Source organism: Oncorhynchus masou, chromosome 31 (assembly GCF_036934945.1).
Source record: "Oncorhynchus masou masou isolate Uvic2021 chromosome 31, UVic_Omas_1.1, whole genome shotgun sequence".
NCBI lineage: Eukaryota > Metazoa > Chordata > Actinopteri > Salmoniformes > Salmonidae > Oncorhynchus > Oncorhynchus masou.
In genome coordinates this window covers 13,400,150-13,425,294 of record NC_088242.1, presented here as the reverse complement: position 1 = coordinate 13,425,294, position 25,145 = coordinate 13,400,150, and the positions used below count along the sequence as shown (strand labels likewise).

The following is a 25,145-nucleotide window of genomic DNA, read 5'->3' as shown; positions in this document are numbered from 1 at the left end:
GAGATAGCGAGAGCGTGAGAGTGAGGAAATAATTATACACAGGTGACTGAGGCAAATGTAAACAAGACTGGAAAAATTTCAACCATGTGTAAACGGTCATTCCCTAGACTGATCTGGTTTCAGTTCATCTCTCAGAAAGTGTCTCTCCGTATCAGAGTTACCTTGGCATAAACATTAAACCTGACATTGTTGTGAGACTATAAACTACACAAATAAATGGCCCTGTCACACTACCCCTTCAGAATGACAAGACGGAGGAATCTCTATCAGTACTCCCAATGTTTCACATAACAAGAAAAGTGTTGTGAGATGTGAGTGCTGCCCATTCTACACACGTTTAGCTTGGCACATTGTTTACTTCAGTGTGAACGTTCTCCCCACGAGATCAAGGTTACGTGCAAACAAGTCAGATAAACTTACCAAATTGTAAATTTCATTGTTCCCCAGGTCAAGTTCCTCAAGTCTGTGAAGTAGCGATAGTGACCTGTGGAATGCACCAGAGGGGTAGGAAATATCCTAAAACATCACATACTGTGTAGGCCCAAACTCACCACACACACAGATGGCTGTACATTTTAGCTACTTCTCGGTCTGTTTCACTGCGGTTTCACTTTAACCATGTGCGAGTGAAAATGTATTGGCCATAGACCAAGCAGTGAGACGGTTAGATAGTCAGCGAGAGACTAGTGCCAACATAAATTGACAGGGTTCTCCCCAAAGAATGTAAGCGAGGCGTGGCCCCACTATGTAAAAACAAATATATATTTTCTCACTTTATTTCTCATCAGAAAAGGTACATTGTTTCTCTAGATAGCAGGAAATGGAAGTTACAGGTGTTTAAAAAAGCTAAAATCTGTAAATCCAAAGGGGGGCACTGCCGGCCGTACTCAACACCACCTTGTTTCACAATCCGGGGGAGAACCCAGGTAGAACATTGAAGAGTTGTCTCTTCAGCCAAAGAGCACACTGTGCTCTACGTCACCTCTAAAGTCTAAATATAATCTGTCATGTGAAACACATACGGCTTCATTTACAGTCTAATTGGCTACATGCTTGTAATGTAGTCATACAGACCCAACTTCATTACATCCCTTTTCAGGGGAATGGGTGCCACTCTCAGAGCGTTTGTGAAACACAGATGTCTGGGGGGGGGTTGGGAGCAGGGCAAAATAAGAATTTCAGTCTCTGACGGACTAAAAGTAGGCCTAGTCGTCTTGTGCCTTCAATTAATATTTGCCCTGGAACAAAGTATTTCCAGTGCATTCTGAAAGTATTCAGACCCCTTCAATTTTCCCACATTTTCTTACATTACAGCCTTATTCTAAAATGGTTTAAATGACGTTCCCCCCTCATTAATCTACACACAACACCCCATAATGACAAAGCGAACAGGTTTTTCGAATTTTTAGCAAATAAAAAAAACAAAATAGATATACCTCATTTACATTACTATTCAGACACCTTGCTATGAGACTCGAAAATGAGCTCAGGTCCATCCTGTTTCCATTGATCATCCTTGAGGTGTTTCTACAACTTGATTGGAATCCACTTGTGGTAAATTAAATTGATTGGACATGATTTGGAAAGGCACACACCTGTCTATATAAGGTCCCTCAGTTGACAGTGCATGTCAAAGCAAAAAACAAGCAATGAGGTCGAAATAACTGTCCGTAGAGCTCAGAGACAGGATTGTGTCGAAGCACAGATCTGGGGAAGGTTACCAAGAACATTCTGCAGCATTGAAGGTCCAAGAACACAGTGGCCTCCATCATTCTTAAATTGAAGAAGTTTGGAACCACCAATACTCTTCCTACAGCTGGCCGCCTGGCCAAACTGAGCAATCAGGGGAGAAGGGCCTTGGTCAGGGAGGTGACCAAGAGAGAACCTTCCATAAGGTCAGCCAACTCTGCAGCCCTCCAACAATCAGGCGTTTATGATTGTGGCCAAACAGAAGCCATTACACAGTAAAAATACACATGACAGCACACTTGGAGTTTGCCAAAAAAGCACCTAAAGTACTCTGACCATGAGAAACAGCATTCTCTGGTCTGATAAAAGGCATGATTGATCTCTTTGGCCTGAATGCCAAGCGTCACATCTGGAGGAAACATGGCACCATCGCTATGGTGAATCATGGTGGTGGCAGCATCATCATCATGCTGTGGGGATGTTTTTCCCGGCAGCAGGGACTGGGAGACTAGTCAGGATCGAGGGAAATATGAATGGAGCAAAGTACAGAGAGATCCTTGATACACTCCTGAGCACTCTGGAGCAGGTTCTCAGACTGGGGCAAAGGTTCACCTTCTAACAGGACATCGACCCTAAGCACACAGCCAAGACAAATGCAGGAGTGGCTTCGGGATAAGTCTCTGAATGTCCTTGAGCCAGAGCCCGGACATGAACCCCATCGAACATCTCTGGAGAGACCTGAAAAGAGCTGTGCAGCGATGCTCCCCATCCAACCTGAGAGCACATGAGAGGATCTGCAGAGAAAAATGGGAGAAACTCTCCAAAAACAGTTGTGTTAGGCTTGTAGCGTAATACTCAAGAAACCTTGAGGCTGTAATAGCTGCCTTTTTTTTTTTGCTAACATTTCTAAAAACCTGTTTTTAGAAATGTCATTATGGTGTCATTATGGTGTGTAGATTGTTAGTTTTTTCCCCCCTCAATCTAAATCATTTTACAATAAGGCTGTAATGTAACAAAATGTAAAAAAAAAAAGTAAAGGGGTCTGAATACTTTCTGAATGCACTGGGTCTAGGGAAGTACTTACTCTGGTAAATACGTTAGCAGGTTCTCTCTGAGTTCCAGTGACACCAAGTTGGAGAGGCTGTGGAGAGAGACAAAAGAGAAGTGGCCATTTGTTTTTTGTTATTGCAATCTGTAACAATATTTCTAGCCATATTTGCTTCCATCTGATCGTGACCTATAAGAAAAGTATTCAAATAATTACAGCACTTTTGATTCCAGCTGACGGTGGGTGGTAAACTGATGCGACTCCTGCAGGTCTCTGGAGAAATGGCTTGGACATAGTCAGTGGTGAACTACGGGCCTAATTGCATCAGTTCAATGAAGCACAGAGGAATCTCTAAATCTTGTGGACTGGAACATTAAAGCCAGAAATCAATCGGGGCTTATTGTGAATCAAATGGCACAAAAAGTCATCAATCTATATAAAGTGTGGTCTTAACTTGATTGACACAACGCTACGATTGAAGTGTTAGCATTTGTTATGACTTCCGGACTCAATAGTACAGCTAAAAATATATATTTAAAAAAAGTGTACTTTAGGTCCATGTCAAGACTGTCCATTTAGACCTAGTTAAAGAATAGAACATGAATAAACCATGACACAGTAGGGCACTCTAAAAACATGTTTTATATTTTTGACAAACTGGCGTGTCCATGTACACTCTCTACATAATGGTGAGTGTTTAGAGGTAATGTTCTCAGTGTTGGTTGTTATTACTTTCATTTGAAACAAGACAATTAAATTACCATTAGGTTATGATAAAGTCAGTGCTTCATTTGAGCTGGGTCCTGCCGGAACGCTCTAATAAAAACACATTCTAATAAAAGCGATCAGAGTTCATTTCAAAGTGTAGATTTTCAGCACTTGCCTGATATTCTAAGAATTTATTCAGGTTGGGGCAGCCCAGCTTTATGGTTTGCGCAACATCGTAGCCTAGAGATCAACCCATGGCTGTAGCTGCGGTGAGAGAGAATCATGCCTGTATCTCTCACAGAACTAGAATAAGAGTCACCTTCTATAATCTCTCTCCGCTCTGCTAGACATGAGCCTGCAACTCATCTCGCCAGCGTTGCACTTCATTTATTTCCTCATAACCGCGGGAAGGGGGCTGCTGCAGCACCCCTGAACAATTTAAATACATTTGCGAAAGTTAGAATTACAGGTGTCTGTTCAGAAAGAAATGAACTAATTCAGAATACTACACCAGGAGCAGGCATATCCATTTTGCCACAGATGATCAATAGCTTTTTTTTTAAATTATTAATTGCCTAGCTGTGGATTGTGTGTAGCCCAATCAAAAAGACATAGCCTACAGTCTGGAACACACAGTAAATCTGTCAGTGAACAGCATGAAGCCAAAACAGGCATTGCGCAATATTTCTACTACAATAGTGGAAAAACACAGGTTGGAAAGCAAATGGCTGCTGCTGAAAAGAGACTAGTTCTGTCTGCTGTAGGCTACCAACATATTTTATTAACTTCCAAATAGGCCTATTAAGCGAACAGCATTGTTTTACAAAGTAAGACAAGACAAGATAGACTTGTGCCACAAGCGCATCGCCTAGGCTATTGATGGATTCAAGATTAGGTCATTTTTACTGAGCTCGGATTCTCAGTGTCAAAAGAGCCAGTCATTTCGGTCATTTGTGCGGTATTTAAAAATATTATACTAAAGACTCCAGTCATATAAAGTGACCTGGAATTGTATGAAATTAATTTATAAAAAGGTCACATTCTCCTCTGGACCTTAGGCTACAAAGATATTTCCCCATGTGTGCAACTAATGCAAGCGCCTCTACAGTACTGCTCTATTCCACTATGCAAATGTGATATGCATGCAATGCTTTATTTTAAATGGGATTTTCTTTTCATGCGTTCCAGTACCTCAGAGCCCCCCCAGGTCAACCCCCGTCTCGCTCTCACTTTTTTTTCCAGTGACAGTATAATGAAATAAAATCCTAAAGTAGTTTTTGGAGGGAGGGAGGCAGCAAATCCTTTAACAAGTAATACAATTTGAATGGTCTACTGGCTTGGGAGCTTTTAATCGAAACAGGACAGTTGACAGTCTGTTCTTTGGTCTCTGAATAACATTAATAAATGGGAGTAAAGCAAATAAATGTGAGCCATGAAGTCTCAAACGACAGGATAAACAGAGTAGAATTCTTCTTAATCTATACGGAATCTCTCCTGAATGACAGGCTAGCCCTCTGCGGTGACTAACTCGACTGGGTCTTTCTAGATTCCCCCGTCACAACGGGAGGTTACTGGGCCAGATTAAAAGGACAGAGAGAAATCTCTTCTTGCTCTGATGCTTGCAGTTTTAGCCCTAGCATTTCAGATGACCCAGGGGAGCCAACCAAACCACTCACAACATGCTGCAAGTTTTGCGACAGAGCCAGCCAGCTGACTTAATACCATGTTGAGTTGATAAGGTGTCAGTGCCATTCACCCCTGTGACGGGGAGCTGCATGTGGTGTTGAGCCACACTAACTTGTTTTTAATCGTGTTCTAGTTCTCAGTCATTAACTCCCCTAGTTGTGAGGGCAGATACGGACAGGCACTGACTCATTGAGTTATACAAGTCTGATAGATGCAGGATCTTAATTTGACCCCTACTGTCGCAGCAAAATAATCCTGCAGCAACAGTTAAACGTTAATCAATAATGTTGCTTGATCAGTGGTAAGGCTATTATCTGGTCAAAATTAGACAACATGCGATGCAGGAAAATTCTCAGCAACAAAAGAGTGATCAAATTAAGATCTAACATCTGTGTGGTACACATGCCTTTGGCGGAGGTAGAATCCTATGCCATTGGGAGGTAGACGAAATAGCTCTGAAAACTGATCTGTTATCCCTGAGCCCTCTAAACCACTCTGCATGGGAGTCGGATCCAATGGAAAGCCAATAGAGAAATCTATCTGTCAAATCTACTAGGAAAGTAAGAGCATAGATCAATGGCTCAAATGCAACACTGATATGGTATATCAATGCTGGATGATTTCCCGTGTGGGTTATCCAAAAGTAGCTACTCCAGTGGTGTCTCGGTGAGAGGTTAGCTGGCCACATTCATAATCGTAATTTTAGAAACATGGTACTAAAATCTTGTGTAATTGCATCAGATGCTCGATTAAGTTCTGGGGGCAGATGTGTTGAAAAGACGAGGAGAGGAAGCAGAGCGTCAGCTTCACCCCCCTCTCTCTGAAGTTAGTCAATGGGACAAATATCCCCTTTGGAAATTCAAAAGATGTGAAATTGTGATTTGTTTAAATGATCAGTGACGAAAAATCTGAACGAAGGTTCTCAGTTGTCACATCCTACAATCTGTTGACAGACAGTACGATACCATTTATGTTGCGTGAGCCTGTCCGAGAGATCAACAGCGGTGTAGAAAAGTGTTTTTTCTATAAATCCATAAAGCCTACACCTTTTGAGTACAACCTCATGTGGTGATATAATTTCAGTCCTCCACAGCTCGATGAGTGAGTGAATGGATGAACAATCAATATCTGGGCTGATGCTCTCCATTTATTCACAAGTAGGTCCGTCTTAACATCAACTGTCACGGAGCGCTTACTAGGTCACCATGGTAACGCAGATGACAACAGATTTAATAGGACTTAATCGAGCTGAGCGCAATGAGTGTAACATTACTTAAAGTCTATAATCTAGACCTACTAATCACAGAGACAGAAAACCAAGACTGAATCATTCTGCAAGATACCATCTGTGTATTAATCATGTAAGGCTATGCTACATACAGTAATCCCTAATTTACAGCAATATGTCAAATCAAAACAGAGCTTTGTTTAGTTTTACACTAGTTGCTCCATGCTATATTAAGCCTTTATCTGAAGGGAGAGAGGGCTGGCATTCGAGTCTGCAAGTGTAACATCAAGGAACATGGCACGCTGGAGAAAATTACACAGGAAATTAACGGTGCCGCTGGGGATAGAGAAGGACAGGAAAGAAGCAGAATCTCGCTCCGTGATACAGTTACACGCCAGTTTTATCTGCCATAAATCCAATAACACCATTCTTGTCCCTTTGTGAAATTATACACTGAATCCTCATAAAAATGACCAAAAGATTATTATAAATATTATTAATATAAAAAAGATGATTCTGTATGAAAAGGACTATGAAGTAAATGTTTTTTTTTAAGACTAAAAGGATGAGGTACTTACTTTCCAATGTTTTCGGGAAGAATCTGCAACGAAATGTCATTGATGGAAAGGCAAGTTAAATTCCGGAGCTCTGGAAAACTCTCAGGCAATCTGGAAAAACAAGAGGATTCAAATACAAATCAGATTCTTGCGAAATGATAATAAATGGATGCAGATTCTTGAAAATCTATGGATCTGACTGTATTAATAGGCAATAAGGAAACATCCATAAAATATACTATAAAGCTGACATAGGCCAACTACTTTCCTCTCTGACAGGAAAGTGTCTGATCAACAGGAACTAACTTTTTCTTTCCATTTGATATATTATGGTTTTAAGCCTTCATGACCTGATTCACACCCATCTAAAAAGTTGTCACCCAGAGATATATATTTTCTACATTTTAGTCATTTATCCACAGTGACTTACAGGAGCAATTGGGGTTAAGTGCCTTGCTCAAGGACACATTGACAGATTTATCACTTAGTCGGCTCAGTGATTCAAAGCAGCAACTTTTCAATTACTGGCCAAAAGCTCTTAACTAATAGGCTACCTGCCGCCCACTCATATTTACAATGGTGACCCAGAGACAATCTCCGACACACAATGCTACTGTCAGTGTGGGAGAGTGAAAGTTTTATTTGTGGGTTGTAATGCCTGGCCACATTTCATTCCAAATCACAACGCTTAAACATGTTGTATCATCTGCAGGTCAGTCAGAGTGCCAGCTATATATTCTCTTTCTCGGGAACTGAGTAAAGCTTTCCAACAAGAACATCTAGGCCCTTCAAACTCAACTCTGAACCTCGAAGCCAGTTCCACTGCATTTTTCCCCGTTGTTATCCTCTGATCAGGGACTGATTTAGACACCAGGTGGGTGCAATTAATTATCAGGTAGAACAGAAAACCAGCAGGCTCCGGATCTCGTAGGGTAATAGTTGAATACCCCTGATCTAGGCCATATGTACATTACCAATGTGAAGCTAATCACACAGCCCAGTGCATGGCCAGTCCCAAACTGAACCATATGGCATTGTGGCTTTGCCTCCATTGGGGGGTGCAAATTAAACATAGCACCTCCCACCAGCGTCCTCTGGTCTCATGGTGAGGTCTATAGGGGGACTACAATGAGCCTGTCCTCCTATAGCTCTTCCCACCAGCCTCCTCTGCATGAGACAGCTGAAAGAAACTTGGGGGGGAGGGGGGGGAAGAGATATATCCCATACAATTATATTCATTAACATAAATGACTATTTCATGCTAATTGAACAATATCTTAGTTCAATGCCGTCAGATAGGCTGGTTAAAGCAACTAATAAATGCTGTCTGAAGACGTACCTACATAAAAAAACGTTTGTCCATTTTCCTTCCAGTATAGTTCTTATTTACAACGGTCTGCTAGTGTTCAAACGATTCTTACTCTGTTGAAGTTGTCATGCAGTTCCTACATTACAGCCTTCTATAGTGCTACTACACCGTTGTACTGTCCGTCTTGTTATCCTTCCCATTCGCTAAACATTTATGGAGACATGAATTCAAAGTTCAGTTACCTTGTTAATGGGTTTCCACTAAAGTCCGCTACTTGGAGAGCTTTACAGTAAGAAATGGTCTCTGGAATTTCCATGATGTCTATGAGGGAGGAAAGAACTTCATGTTAGAAACATCTTGATCAACAACCTGTAAATGGTATTGGGAAACAACACACTAAACACTGGCATAAAATGAAGACCGGTTTTGTTAGCCAGGCCTACAATTTCTTGGCCAAACTATAACGTGCCTCAGTCAAGATTACAGCATAGTTCAGAACGTCCATCCGACGAGGTATTCCACTTAAAGCTAGTGATCCAGAAACAACGTTAATAAATATCCATAAAGGAGAAAGGTCTGTTTAGAATCACCACAAAATGAGTATGGTTGTGGTGCCAAACATAGAGCTGCATGTGAAACTGCCATTTGAACTTCTATAAATCAACATAATTAGCATTCTGGATTTTGTCCTACTGGGAAGCTCTGCGATGGCAGCTCTCTTCGAGAAATGTTAACCCTTTTAAGTCCAGAAGTTATGGGAGAAACCACACCAATGTGGCTCTGAAAATATGTTGGGTCTGTACAGTGAAGGGAATTGACAGCACTGAATGGTGCTTTGAGCTACTTCTATTGCTTGTCCAGCATTTATTGCATTTTCTAACAAAGAGCCTAGTCATAAATGAAGCATTATCAAAATAAGCAGGCAGTTTAAAATGTCTTCATTCATAGCACCAGTGGTTGAGTCAATGAGAGTTTAGGCCTGTTTGGTGGGGCTGAAAATCCCACCAACCAAGTGTTTATAGTAGGGATGTGACAAATGTAAAAAAAAAAACATTCTTAACGTTTAAACTACCATTTATTGTTTAAACAATAGGGGGGAAACAAATCTTCAAATTACATGAATTCACAATTCAGATATGGTCCTGCTTGTGACCGCCAGGTGGCAATGCAGTTCAATCAACCACAGACCTGGTTGGCTACCAGACGGTCGCCACTATTTCTTCAATTTCTCTTCTTAAAATGTGGTTTTAAACGTAACCTTAACCACACCGCTACCCTTTTGATTCGTTGCAGCGATGTATGACAGCGTGTTGATAGACGTCCAACAATCTGTTCTGCCACGTATGGTGTTTAAGAGCTTTGTAGGACTATTTGCAGAGCAATCATTGTATAATTTATCCATCTGGGCCGTCACGGTTTTTCAGCATTACATCTTGTAATCTGGTTCTAGACATGCCATTAGGGAAACATTGAAGCCGAAGTCCTCTACCATAGACAAATGGCGGCATATCAACTGCAATCAGCACTGCAATTCTGACTCCGTCCCTTATCCCACTGCTGCCAGCAACGGGTTGGGTTTCACGGTGCCTCCCATTCAGCATTGCACCTGTACTCCCACTGTAGCTCCATTCCACCTTGCAAAGTCTGCATTTCACAACCTTCTCATTTAACTTCTCAAAGTATTGCCATACAGGACTTTGCTACTGTCGTTTTCCGTTCTCACTCGCTGTCATTTTTTCAACTGTTAACGAGGATGACGTGCGGAGCTCTTTATATTCATGGCAAATCATTTGAAAGATGCATATCTCCTCCTACTAACGTTACAGCATTGTTGCATTAGGTGTATATTTAAAGGTGCAATAATGCAGAAATCGAGCAGACATTTCTTGGTTGCTAAAATTCGAACAGTTCTCTAAATTTCAGTTTGTTACCAAACAATCAATGTACCATCTAAACCACTGAAATATTTTGAATAACACAAAATATTGTATTTTCAGCTCTTTGTATCTGGTGTACAAAACCGAAAGCAAAAGACGTAAAAAAAAAACTTAAGACTGGAAGCATAGAAGTAGTGCACATAGAACATCTACTACTTCTTAGACTTGCTTTTATTGAGAATAACAGATTTATAACTAATTATTTCTACATGAATTTAGTTGGGTCGCCCAAAAAGATACATATTGCAGTTTCAATTATTTTTATTGAACCTGTTTGTTAGTGGTAATTTTGATAACTGCACTGTGATTAACTTTGTATAAAAAAAATGTAAAACACTTTTTTTTTAAATTATTTTTTATGTTAACGATCCCAATTTAGTTTAAACGTCACACCCCTAGTTTAGAGCAGTGGTTCTCTTCTCACCATTACGAGAGACATCAAGTTCTACAAGCTGCATGAAGTTGGCTATCTCTGGAGGAAGCCTCTGGATCTCGTTGTCACTCAGGCACAGCTTTCGTAGCTTTACCAGCTGAAAAAATGGCTGAAAAAGACAACACGCATTAGATTAGCAGTAGGCCTACAGTTGACATGGACATAGGAAACATTCAGTGTGAACAAACACGATACAACATGGTGATCAATAGTTTGTCCCATCCTGAAAATGTGATGCAACAGTAGTACGTTGATAAAACAAAACATTTTCCAGATTAAAACAAATTAAAAATGTTGAGTGAGTCTTAACAGGTTGTAGGCTAACCATACAAATCAACTCAGTAAATAAGTTTAAAACCATTAAAAAAGTAAAGCAATTAGGCCAAAGAGTGGTGGTCAGTGGCCTGGGAAATATTGTTCAGTTCCTACCCAGTTCTCTGATGTAATCATCCATTCTTCTGGATGATGACCTACTTGGATGGTGTCTTATCCTGACACTGCCAGGCACTCCAAGTCAACATGCAATTTAAACGTCTCCGTTTCATAGATATAAAAATTACACCCCCAAAAAGACCCTTTTCAAAAACAGACCATTTCAAGAACATTATGTAAGATAGTTGGAAACGCTTCTAATCGGAACAATGTCCTGCACAAGTCCCACTATAGGTCTCCACTAATAACTGAAAGCGAGATCACAATCTTCATTGTCTTTTCACAGAAGTCGTGAGGGAATTATATATATAGCCCTCCACTTTAATTGAATTATGAATAATAGGCTACTGGTAAAAAAAAAATAATCTCAGATGAAGTAGGTCTATTTTAAGAACAAGTAGTCTACTTTGATTGCAAACCCAAGGCAATCAGTGATGACAGTGAACTGGACTCCAATTAGCATTTAAGAGCACACTCAATCTAGGCTTCCACCTTTGACATATTCTACCTACATTTTCCTGTTCACAATACCGCATTTTTCTATGTCCACAACAAACCTAATCATAACTGGACTGAAAACAGGTATTCATGGGACGGAGAGACAGACACACCCGGACAAGACAGCACTAGATTAAACTAACACAGGTTTCATCTCATGTTTGTCGTGACCTGAAACTCATGGTTTCAACAACCTTATGACCAGACAGAGAGAGAGGAGCATACAAGCCTATATTCTGTTCATTATAAATATAGACTAGGCCTTGGTCTGTTCTAATGTCCCAACAACAAGTTGAATCAGCTGTTCCAGAGTACAATGTCAGAAACAGGAACGGGAGGTTAGGCTTTCGTTCACCCTCCACGACACGCCCCCAACTCATCCTATAGGCTAGAAGTACTGCTGTACACACCTTTTCTATTCATATTATTGTCCATAAAAAACAAACAATGAACAAAAATATTAAAACGCAACGTGTAACAATTTCAAAGATTTTACTGAGTTACAGTTCATTTAAGGAAATCAGTCAATTTAAATAAATTCATTCAAAAGAGCCAAATCTAAGACTTTCACATGACTGGGCAGGGGAGCAGCCGGGGGCAGGCATAGGCCCACCCACTGGGGAGCCAGGCCCACCCACTTGGGAGCCAGGCACAGTCAATCAGAATGAGTTTTTCCCCACGAAAGGACTTTATCCTCAATACTCATCCCCCCTCAGACGATCCCACAGGTGAAGAAACCGGATGCAGAGATCCATGGCTGGCGTGATTACATGTGGTCTATGGTTGAGAGGCCAGTTGGACATCCCTCAAAACTAGAGACGTGGCATTGTGTTGTGTGATAAAACTCCACATTTTAGAGTGGCTTTTTTTTGTCCCCAGCACAAGATGCACCTGTGGAATGATCATGCTGTTCAATATGCTTCTTGATATGCCACACCTGTCAAGTGGATGGATTATTTTTCGCAAAAGAGAAATGCTCACAAACAGGGCTGAAAACACATTTGTGCATAAAATGAAAGAAATAAGCTTTTTGTGCATTTTTTTATTTCAGCACATGAAACATGGGAGCAACACTATGTTGAGTTTATATTTATATTTCAGATGGATATTGCTCATCCTGATATCTTTATTTTGGGGATTTGTGTGTTCGGTATTACTGCACTGTTGCGGTTAGGAACCAGCATTTCACTGCACCTCCGATAACATCTGCAAAATATATATGTACAAAACAAATAAAATTAGAATGATTTGATTGGCACCATAAAAACTGAAACAATAAACCGTTCCCCACTCAAGTCAATATTTGGGTTATCCTGCATTCAACTGAGGTGTATCCTAATGACTCCCACAAAATAAACTTTCAATGTCTCTATACCAGTGTCTTTACAAAAGGAAAGGCTCATGTTTAAAAATAGATAAATATCAACAAAATACAAATCTAGTAGACAACAGAGTTGAACTCCTCAGCTTGAACAGCAGGGTTAGAGTGATCTGTTAATTTGGTCTGTTTGAGATAGCCTATTTCATGATTTAAGCTGTTCTTTAGATTTAAGTTCAGTGTCCATCTTGTACCTTGCACAGGACATTACCCAAAGCCAAAGGTATTAGCTTGAAAACTGAAAGAAAACTAGCCTATAATTAGCCTAGTTTAACCTAGTCATATTCCCTGTGGCCTAGCTCAAAGGTTCTTGTTCAAACAGACGCCAAAATTCATTAACTTAACCTAACAAACTACCGTTACCGACTCTGTCTAGCATATATAAATGAGGGGCCCCAAGAGGTTAAACAAACCAGAATGGCTAGGGGGTCAAGGGGTTTGTCAAACATTCCAAGCCATTTGACGTGGTTACTTTTCTACAACATCTTTCATAGTTTTCAAGGGGAAATTATCACCTAGATCAGGGTTCCCAACTATCGGCACCCCAAGTTCTGAGCAAAAAAAAAAGGGAGGTGGGGGGGGGAGGTGGACAGAAGACTAAAAACACCTGCAAATCAGCTCAGTGATTTTCCTTTTGGAAATCTGTTCCAAAGTGTTCCATAAAAGAGATATGTGATCGTATACAAATGTAAGCAAGGTTTGAAATTATTATGTTTAAATCTAATATCTGTTTGGCCTTCTTTTGGTCAATTTGCAGTCTACCATCCACTCAATTTTATTTTTGACAATTTAACAAAATGTCCAGCGGCTAAATTGAGTTTTTAATCCCTGCCCTCGATGAAGACATTACGGTGTGGTCTATGAGGAATAAAGGTGTCAGCATGTTTAAGTTTAGCCGGGGGCTAGCTGAAGTATAGCCGAAACAAAACGAGTGTCCTCGCATACTCTTAAAAGACCTTGTGCATTTTTTTATCGTTTTTCAAGCAAATAGTACTGTTTGAGCATAGACACCAAAGCCAGAATACACTTCCTCAAAATAGTCAGAATTTATCTTAGATATGTCATTAATTAGGCTTTCTTGAGGTATCTCAAACAAACCAAATTATGACGTTTTTGCAAAATTGTGTGACTAAGATGTTTGGTGCAGTTTTTCTCAAATGAAAAAATGTGCATGAAAATGACTCCTCTTGTTGAATGACAAAATACTTAATTGAAGAATCCCTACAGTTGACCAATCACGAACGAAGGGGCGTAGACGTCAGCTCCCGAACTTCGGCTGACCTTGGGGAAAACTAGCGTGCCCGAACAGCCGGGGGAAAAAAACGTACCAAGGTCCAAAACGGGGAGAACAAAAACGTCACAAAATCTAGTCATAATATGTGACCGAACGGCTCGATCTCATGTAGCAAAATTTGAATTGGTGTATTTTACATTGAATAAAAGTAGACTCAGAGCTAGAAAATGGCATATCATACACTACAGTTTAGGAACAATGGGAAAGTAATTCTGCTTTGAAAGTTGATCTACTTGTAACCGCACTTGAGAAAATGGCCCTTGAATGTTTTGGTAAACCTACTGGCAAGCTCCGCTTTGTCTACACCCATTCAACATTGTTCACACCCTCTTAAGCCTTAGCCCTGGCCATCTATTTAAGGATTCACATGTGAGGCCATGTACTAAACAACCAAAGATTTCAAGACTAAAGGCTGGTTTATACTACGGGTGTATTTGTAAATTCAATCTGGAGTGCCAGAGTGTGCCGTGGTCGTTCATAAACTCAGAGGTTTGTCAGTTTGTCCATTCGTAGATTCAGAGCATTTAGCTCTCAGAGCACACATTGGACGATCTGGCTGAGGAGTAGGGTTGATCGAAGCGTTCTGACCTAGCAGCAGCAGTCAAGCTCCCAAGCTAACGTTGACTAGCTACTTCCAGACACACGAGAGAACAGCTCACTGACCATTTTACTCACATTGATTAGGTTGTTTTTATGTTATCCAAAGCGTAGGTGACGAAATGTGCTGCTGGCAACAATTTAATTAATTTTTTTGCCAACGTTTACTGACACTGGCCATATTCAACGGGCGTTCGTAAAAATATGTCAATTATTCTGCTCTCTGGCACATTCAGACGAGAGTGCTCTTTAAATCAGAGTAGATAGCAAGAACAAATTTACAAGCTACGTCTTTCGACAGTTGTCGCAGTGACATCATGAACATTCTATTGGTTACTTGCATAGTGGTCTTTTGTTAAGACATAGCTAGCTAAATAATGAACCATAAACTCAATGTTACTACCCTGCATGAATCTGCAGGTAGCTAACCAACCAGGTTCAATGTTAGCTAGCTAGCTAACATTAGACCCAGGGTTGACCAACCCCTTCCTGGAGATCTACTGTCCTGGAGGTTCAGTCCAACCCTAAATTAGCATATCTGATTCAGCTAGTTAAGGTATTGCTGTGCAGCTAACTAGTAGAATCAGGTGTTTTAACTTCTTGGCGCGCCCATTCCGTTAGCGGGATCATTTGTCAACATCCGCTGAACTGCAGAGCACCAAATTCAAATTAAATTACTAAAAATATTTAGTTTTCATTAAATCACAAGTGCAATATAGCAAAACACAGCTTAGCTTGTTAACCCACCTGGCGTGTCAGATTTAAAAAAAGCTTTACAGCAAAAGCTATCCAAGCGTTTATATGTTAGGACATATATCTCAGTAGACAAAACTGCTAGCAGCCAAGTAGACTGGTCGCGAAAGTCAAAAGCAATAAAATGAATCGCTTACCTTTGGTGTTCTTCGGATGTTTGCACTCACGAGACTCCCAGTTACACAATAAATGTTCCTTTTGTTCCATAAAGATTTTATATCCAAAATACCTCCATTTGGTTGGTGCGATTTGTTCAGAAATCCACAGGCTCGAGCAGTCACGATGGGGCAGACAAATTCCAAATAGTATCCGTAAAGTACGTAGAAACATGTCAAACGATTTTTATAATCACTCCTCAGGTTGTTTGTACAATAAATAATCGATAATATTTCAACCGGACCGTAGCTTTTTCAATAGGGGAGAGAGAAAATGTCTGCTCCAAGCTGTTGCGCATGCAAAACTCTGCTGGCACCCAGCCATCGACTGACGCAATGTGATCGTTCTCGCCCACTGCAGGAGAGCCATTTGAAAATGGTCCAATTCACTCACTTATCAAGAAAACATCCCCGGTCATCCCTACTGCCTCTGATCTGGCGGACTCACGAAACACAAAATGCTTATTTTGTAAAGTATGTCTGAGTGTTGGAGTGTGCCCCTGGCTATCCGGAAAAAAATGTAAAAGTAGACATATTGTGCCGTCTGGTTTGCTTAATAAAACGAATTAAATACTTAAGTACATTTTAGCAATTTTATGTACTTTGGATACTTAACTAAATTAAACCAAATACTTTGACTTTCCGCAACATCCGCACTGAGCTAAAGGGTAGAGCTGCCGCTTTCAATGAGCGGGACTAACCCGGAAGCTTATAAGAAACCTCGCTTGGCTCTCCGACGAACCATCAAAACAGGCAAAGAGTCAATACAGGAATAAGATTGAATCGTACTGCTCCAACGCTCGTCGGATGTGGCAGGGCTTGCAAACTATTAGACTGCAAAGGGAAGCACAGCTGCGAGCTGCCCAGTGACACGAGCCTACCAGATCAGCGAAAATACTTCTACGCTCGCTTCGAGGCAAGCAACACTGAACCATGCATGAGAGCATCAGCTGTTATGGACGACTGTATGATCACGCTCTCCGTAGCCGATGTAAGACCTTTAAAACAGGTCAACATTCACAAGGCCGCAGTGCCAGATGGATTACCAGGACGTGTACTCTGAGCATGCGCTGACCAACTGGCAAATGTCTTCACTGACATTTTCAACCTGTCCCTGACAATATCAACATGTTTCAAGCAGAACACCATAGTCCCTGTGCCCAAGAAAAATAAGGTCACCTACCTCAAATCAAATTTTTATTTGTCACATACACATGGTTAGCAGATGTTAATGCGAGTGTAGCGAAATGCTTGTGCTTCTAGTTCCGACAATGCAGTAATAACCAACAAGTAATCTAACTAACAATTCCTAAACTACTGTCTTATACACAGTGTAAGGGGATAAAGAATATGTACATAAGGAAATATGAATGAGTGATGGTACAGAGCAGCATAGGCAAGATACAGTAGATGGTATTGAGTACAGTATATACATATGAGATGAGTATGTAAACAAAGTGGCATAGTTAAAGTGGCTAGTGATACATGTATTTTTATAAGGATGCAGTCAATGATAGAGTACAGTATATACGTATGCATATGAGATGAATAATGTAGGGTAAGTAACATTATATAAGGTAGCATTGTTTAAAGTGGCTAGTGATATATTTACATCATTTCCCATCAATTCCCATTATTAAAGTGGCTGGAGTTGAGTCAGTGTCAGTGTGTTTGCAGCAGCCACTCAATGTTAGTGGTGGCTGTTTAACAGTCTGATGGCCTTGAGATAGAAGCTGTTTTTCAGTCTCTCGGTCCCAGCTTTGATGCACCTGTACTGACCTCGCCTTCTGGATGATAGCGGGGTGAACAGGCAGTGGCTCGAGTGGTTGATGTCCTTGATGATCTTTATGGCCTTCCTGCAATGTCGGGTGGTGTAGGTGTCCTCTGAAGGGCAGGTAGTTTGTCCCCGGTGATGCGTTGTGCAGACCTCACTACCCTCTGGAGAGCCTTACGGTTGAGGGCGGAGCAGTTGCCGTACCAGGCGGTGATACAGCCCGCCAGGATGCTCTCGATTGTGCATCTGTAGAAGTTTGTGAGTGCTTTTGGTGACAAGCTGAATTTCTTCAGCCTCCTGAGGTTGAAGAGGCGCTGCTGCGCCTTCTTCACGATGCTGTCTGTGTGAGTGGACCAATTCAGTTTGTCTGTGATGTGTATGCCGAGGAACTTAAAACTTGCTACTCTCTCCACTACTGTTCCATCGATGTGGATAGGGGAGTGTTCCCTCTGCTGTTTCCTGAAGTCCACAATCATCTCCTTAGTTTTGTTGACGTTGAGTGTGAGGTTATTTTCCTGACACCACACTCCGAGGGCCCTCACCTCCTCCCTGTAGGCCGTCTCGTCGTTGTTGGTAATCAAGCCTACCACTGTTGTGTCGTCCGCAAACTTGATGATTGAGTTGGAGGCGTGCGTGGCCACGCAGTCGTGGGTGAACAGGGAGTACAGGAGAGGGCTCAGAACGCACCCTTGTGGGGCCCCAGTGTTGAGGATCAGCGGGGAGGAGATGTTGTTACCTACCCTCACCACCTGGGGGCGGCCCATCAGGAAGTCCAGTACCCAGTTGCACAGGGCGGGGTCGAGACCTAGGGTCTCGAGCTTGATGACGAGCTTGGAGGGTACTATGGTGTTGAATGCCGAGCTGTAGTCGATGAACAGCATTCTCACATAGGTATTCCTCTTGTCCAGATGGGTTAGGGCAGTGTGCAGTGTGGTTGAGATTGCATCGTCTGTGGACCTATTTGGGCAGTAAGCAAATTGGAGTGGGTCTAGGGTGTCAGGTAGGGTGGAGGTGATATGGTCCTTGACTAGTCTCTCAAAGCACTTCATGATGACGGAAGTGAGTGCTACGGGGCGGTAGTTGTTTAGCTCAGTTACCTTAGCTTTCTTGGGAACAGGAACAATGGTGGCCCTCTTGAAGCATGTGGGAACAGCAGACTGGTATAGGGATTGATTGAATATGTCCGTAAACACACCAGCCAGCTGGTCTGCGCATGCTCTGAGGGCGCGGCTGGGGATGCCGTCTGGGCCTGCAGCCTTGCGAGGGTTAACACGTTTAAATGTTTTACTCACCTCGGCTGCAGTGAAGGAGAGACCGCATGTTTCCGTTGCAGGCCGTGTCAGTGGCACTGTATTGTCCTCAAAGCGGGCAAAAAAGTTATTTAGTCTGCCTGGGAGCAAGACATCCTGGTCCGTGACTAGGCTGGATTTCTTCCTGTAGTCCGTGATTGACTGTAGACCCTGCCACATCCCTCCCCTTTTTTACCTAAATGACTACCAACCCGTAGCGCTCACGTCTGTAGTCATGAAATGCTTTGAAAGGCTGGTCATGGCTCACATCAACACCATTATCCCAGAAACCCTAGAACCACTCCAATTTGCATACCACCCCAACATATCCACAGATGATGCAATCTCTATTGCGATCCATACTGCCATTTCCCATCTCGACAAAAGGAACACTTATGTGAGAATGCTTATCATTGACTACAGCTCAGTGTTCAACACCATAGTGCCCTCAAAGCTCATCATTAAGCTAAGGACCCTGGGACTAAATACCTCCCTCTGCACCTGGATCCTGGACTTCCTGTCAGGCCGCCTCCAGGTGGTAAGGGTAGGTAACAACATCCGCCACGCTGATCCGCAACACTGGGACTTCACAGGGGTGCGTGGTCGGTCCCCTCCTGTACTCCCTGTTCACTCATTACTGCATGGCCAGGCACAACTCCAATACCATCATTAAGTTTGCTGACAACACCAGTGGTAGGCTTGATCACCGACATTCATGAGAAAGCTTATAGGGAGGAGGTCAGAGACCTGACCATGTGGTACCAGGATATCAACTTCTCCCTCAATGTGATCAAGACAAAGGAGATGATTGTGGACTAGGGGAAAAGGAGGACCGAGCACACCCCCATTCTCATCGATGGGGCTGGGTGTCCACATCACCAGCAATCTATCATCAAACACACCAAGACAGTATTGAGGAAGGTACGCCAAAGCCTATTCCCCCTCAAGAGACTGAAAAGATTTGGTATGGGTCCTCAGATCCTCAAAAAGTTCTACAGCTGCACCATCGAGAGCATCCTGACTGGTTGCATCAGTGCCTGGTATGGCAACTGCTCGGCCTCAGATCGCAAGGCACTTCAGAGGGTAGTGCGTGCGGCCCAGTACATCACCGGGGCCAAGTGTCCTGCCATCCAGAACCTCTATACCAGGCGGTGTCAGAGGAAGGCCATAAAAATGGTCAAAGACTCCAGCCACACTAGTCACAGACTGTTCTTTCTGCTACCGCACGGCAAGCGGTACCGGGTCTAGGTCCAAAACGCTTCTAAACAGCTTCTACCCCCAAGCCATAAGACTTCTGAACATCTAATTAAATGGCTACACAGACTAGTTGTATTGTCCGCCCCTCCCCTTTTACACTTCTGCTACTTTGTTTGTTTATCTATCCATAGTCACTTTAACTTCCCCTACTTGTACATATTACCTCAATTATCTAGACTAACCTGTGCTCCCGCACATTGACTCGGTACCCTTGTATATATATATATAGCCTCTCCACTTATTTTACTGCTGCGCTTTAATTATTTTTTACTGAACACTTATATTTCTAAAAAAGGCATTGTTGGTTAAGGGCTTGTAAGAAGGTCTACCTGCTATATTCAGCGCATGTGATAAATAAAATTCATTTTGCAGTAGTATTTTACTGGGTGACTTTCACTTGAGTCATTTTCTATTAAGGTATCTTTACTTTTACTCAAGTGTGACAATTGAGTATTTTTCCCACCACTGCTCTCCTGTAAAGTAGTGATGTGCAACATACACCAAGTTTCCTGAAACAAGTCACATATGAATTAACTCTTTCGAACTGTTTCAGCTGGGCATGCGGATGCCTTAAGACTACTAATTTGATGCCTGTGTTGCCAAGTTGACAACACCTAGGCTAGCCTACATCGTAAAACGCTAAAAGTTTTGATTAGGACTGGCTTTGGTATATTAAGCGAAGTTAGCACATCTGTAAATACTTAACAAAGACAATGGCAAACTTCAAAGGTGATGCTAGGCCTAGAGCTTGACAGAACAAAGGAGGACTCATGTTGCGCCATAACACCCTGATACTGACTGCACCTTTGTTAACAACTTCCTTGTTTTCATGGCTCAATGTGAGGAAGAGCAGACCTGCTGGCTGTCAGACATGACTAACCTAGCACAGAAGGCGGCATCTTATCGCTCAACAAACTAGATGGCTTCTTATACTAGGCTCGTATGCCCTTTAGTCTACCGAGGTGAGACTAAATTCCACATTGGTATTAGGACTTTTGAATAGCCTAGGCCACCCGATGCCAAATGTGTGGAAATACATGTAGAGGGGGTGAGGAAATAAAGCTATAACCTATTAATTTATATGAATTTGTCAAATTTTCACCTCTTCAAATAAGCACTTCTGAAAATGTAATGTGGCATCTCTTTATAATCAAAATCCCAAACTATCAATTTCTACTGATATATCTAGACCAGCCTAATGCAGAATGATCAACATCTCAAAAATTAGATGTGGTAGGCTTGTGCTGGGGTTAGGTGAACAGCTCCCTTTTTCCTGTAGTTCCTACTATTTAGGCTAAGTGAAGTTGTAAAGGTAAAATAGCCTAGGACAGGGCCGAGTTTGGGAAATGATGGCCTAGGCTATAGGCAACAGATATACTCACAGGACTTGGAGAGATCACTCTGTCTATTGCCAATGGCACAGCGAGTTCTACAAGTTAGGCTGGCCTGCAAGTATATGCAGTTAGACATCCCTTGCTTGATTCCTCAACGGAAGGAACACCTGATAAGTATCCTCAAAATCTAGGCTACTTCCTGTCCAATCATTCACTACCTGACCATTTGCTATGCCACAAATAAATCTGAGATTTATTTAACCACTAATAAACTAACACAAATCTTCTGGCAATTGTAGTGCACCAAACGGTTAATTTCTCTGTAGACGAGTTCCTCGCCAACACTCATGAGAAAGTGATGGAAAAGAGGAAAAAACAGGAACGTGGCCAACTCACTCCTGTTTCATGTTTCCACAAGTTGATAAAAAGCCCAGTCCGCATTTTCTCTGCAATGACTCCTTTTCAAGAAGAAATGTATCACGCTATTATGTAGACTATATAGAAAGCTATATGATATGTTAAATCAGAATTTAATTAACAAGGCAAGTCAGTTAAGAACAAATTCTTATTTATAATGACAGCCTTCCCCAGGACAAACCCGGACGATGCTTGACCAATTGTACGCCGCTCTATGGGACTCCCAATCACGGCCGGGATACAGCCGGGATGATCCCAATTTATCCAATCGAGAACTTCTCAAGATACAGATGAAGAAATCAAAGAGCCTACGCCAGCCTTTTCTTCAACTCATTAACTTGAAACAGACAGGCTAAATTCTTCATGCTGTACCATTGTCACGACAACCCAATGGTGAACACACTCATAATATTAGGCCTGTCTAGTGTTAAGGCAAGTGTTACATCACCTTGGTAGCAAATCTGATGAGACCACACAATGAGCAGAGCACAGTACAACAGTTACCTGGATAATCTATTCTGTTGGACTCATCTTGAGTTCATTTAGCTATCCTTGATGGTATTAGTTGCATGTGAAGGAACACCAACAATGGTTGTGGTCCATCTTACTGCATGGAATGCAACGTAAGGGTGTAACCCTCTTCCCCGCCAACACTCGCACAAAGAAATGACATGCAAACTTAGAGAATGATGACTGGGATGAAAATGCATGTTTGCTGAATACATTGCTTTCAAGAAACTATTAAAGTTGACAATCCTGTTTGTCATGGATGACTCATGGTGGTGTATGGTGGTGTATGCTAAATGGGTCAACTTTGAGCGCCTCTATCTCCTGAATGTTCTGGCACTGTGACCTGAATTTCAAGTCCAAAGTCACTGTCTGACCACTTTTACGATGGGCAAATATGTTATGGGAGGTTTCGATCCAATCGAAGGGGGTGCGGCCAAAAAGGTATGAAAAAAATAAATGGAACGAGCCCCTTATCTTTCAAATACCAGTACCAACGTCTCTACACAGCCAGATAAGTGTGAATCATGCTGATCGATTTTTTTTGTTTGTTATGTAGCTAGGCTATTCAATAAAGACGTTCGTGGCCAACTAGTCTTCCCCATAATAAAGATTAAATTGGCAGTAGAAATTTTAACTTGTTGGAGCAGCAGAGGTGTTGCAGTTTCCCAAATAATAGGGCGCGCATCATTTCAAAACAGTCCTAACATGGGAAATTAATACGACATGCGGGTGTCCTCTATCCAGGGTCTTGGCGAGAAGGGATCCAGCTTGTCATTTTAACGTCAGATTTGACTTTTCGGAGCAGGTTGGGATGTCACCTAGTAGGTTAGAATAATGCGGTTATGGTTAGTGCAACCGTAACACAAAAGATATATACTTCTGATGTTCATTTGACAAAAGCTGTATCCCTTCTTGCCGCTTTGGGATCCCGAGCGGCGCAGCGGAATAAGGTACTGCATCTCAGTGCTAGAAGCGTCATTACAGACCCGGGTTCGATTCCAGGCTGTATCACAACCTGCCGTGATTGAGTCCCATGGGGCGGCGCAGAGTCGTCCGTAATTGCAAATAAGAATTTGTTCTGAACTGACTTGAGTTAAATTAATAACATTTTTTTTAAGATCTCTGCCCGGTCCAGACGAATATCAATATTTTATAATGATTATGTCCCCATGAAATAAAATCATGTACCCAAGTCACCTGTTCACGTAACCTGTTTAAACTGTAGGTTATTTTCCATGGCATAAATAACTCGTCATTGATTACATTTATTGTACAACTATTTTTTTCCAACACGTAACATTACATCTTATCAGTGAACTATGCATAATACAGTTTTAGTTAAGCCAGCTAGCAAACACATTCTGCTTACCTTGGGCAGGTCGCGGAGTTGGTTAGCGTCCAGCAAAAGTTCCTCCAAACTCCGACTGTAGCGGTAGATCTCATCCGGGACGTACAACAGAGAGCAGTGCCGCTTATCGATCACTTCAACATGACGGTTGCACCGCCACAGAGGTATACAGTGAAACATCACCGGGTAATGGCAAAATCCGTTCTTAACAAATATCCCGAATAGACGTCCAATTAAAGAAACGGAAGGCGCAACTGAATACAGCCACCTAGCTACTAGATTGCTTGCCAAACACTTTATTGCAGTTGGTCGAACGAATTTCCAAAGCAAACATCTTAACCACCTCCCCCAGGCGTAAATAAATACCAATGGGCACCATGGAATATAAACGCTGTCTAGCGCTCTCACATTCAATACTTTTGTAGGCTTGGTTTTTTATTCTTTACTCACGTCGCCTCTGGAATGTTAGTTTTTCTAATCGGCTCCCGAAAACGAACACATCTCTGTTTAGGTCTTATTTCGTGTAGCCTACTGATTTCGTTGTCCTGGAGTTATTTTCCCCTCAGACCAGTGGTGTACTCATTCGGCAGATTCTGTTGCCAAATGTTTCTTAAACGGAAGCAAACGAAACGACATGGGCGGGACATACCTGAATTAGTCCAATAGAAACTCTTGTTTTAGTTGCAAAACGTTTCTGCAACTGTTTGGACTAATGATTACACCCCTGTTTCTGACCCGGAACATTCACTCCCTCGTTTCAATCTGACGTCACCATTCCTAACTGCTCCTCCCTTTATTTCACTCACACCCTCTGGAAAAGTAGAAGCAAGAGAGAGGATCACGATTGAATCAGTAGCCCTTCTTCAGTTGTCCTACTGTACCTCAGCTCAGTGTTATTTTAGCCTGAAATATCCTAGTTTTGTCTTTAATACTCTGTTCTTAATACAGTTTATTCTGGGAGTTATGCTCCCGAGTGGTGTAGTGGTCAAAGGCACTGGATCTCAGTGCAAGATGCATCACTCCAGTCCCTGGTTTGAATCTAGGCTGTGTTTGGGAGTCCCATAGGGCAGCGCACAATAGGCCCAGCATCGTCCAGGGTTGGTAGTCATTGTAAATAAGAATTTGTTCTTAACTTACTTGCCAAGTTGTTGGCTCAATTTAAAAACATATACACACACTGTAGAGTAGGTAACATACAAAAAAAAAACAAAGCCGGGTGTCAATCTTGTTTGTAAGTCAAATATGAATCTGTCTTTATGGGGCAGCTGTCAGAAATGTACATGTAAACCTGGGGTGCATTCAGTTTGGTTCAACATTTACTACATTGCATTAGTTTGTAGCCTACTGAACACTTTCCAAGAACAGTGCACACAGTTCAACAGCCTTTGAGGTAGGCCTGTTTTCTCCCATTTGGCTATATCAATATGGGTGTGACCATTAGATATCGCAAAACTCATACACAATCGCCTTCTGGGCCACCATAACCACAGTTCTTTACGACCAGTAAAGGTGAG

At 41.9% G+C, this 25,145-nt stretch overlaps 1 protein-coding gene across 1 annotated transcript in view; it reads right to left on the bottom strand.

Moving 5' to 3' along the window:
• lrrc1 (leucine rich repeat containing 1) overlaps positions 1–24,239 on the bottom strand; it is a 41,969-nt gene extending 17,730 nt beyond the window's left edge. Inside the window, exons 1-6 of the mRNA XM_064950149.1 lie at positions 23,653–24,239; positions 10,587–10,704; positions 8,468–8,546; positions 6,938–7,027; positions 2,774–2,830; positions 421–484 (exon numbers count right to left, since the gene is read on the bottom strand). Of these exons, the coding sequence (XP_064806221.1) occupies positions 421–484; positions 2,774–2,830; positions 6,938–7,027; positions 8,468–8,546; positions 10,587–10,704; positions 23,653–23,811 (567 nt within the window). The 5' untranslated portion in view covers positions 23,812–24,239. The remainder of the gene's footprint in view (positions 1–420; positions 485–2,773; positions 2,831–6,937; positions 7,028–8,467; positions 8,547–10,586; positions 10,705–23,652) is intronic.
• Between the last annotated feature and the right edge of the window lie 906 nt (positions 24,240–25,145).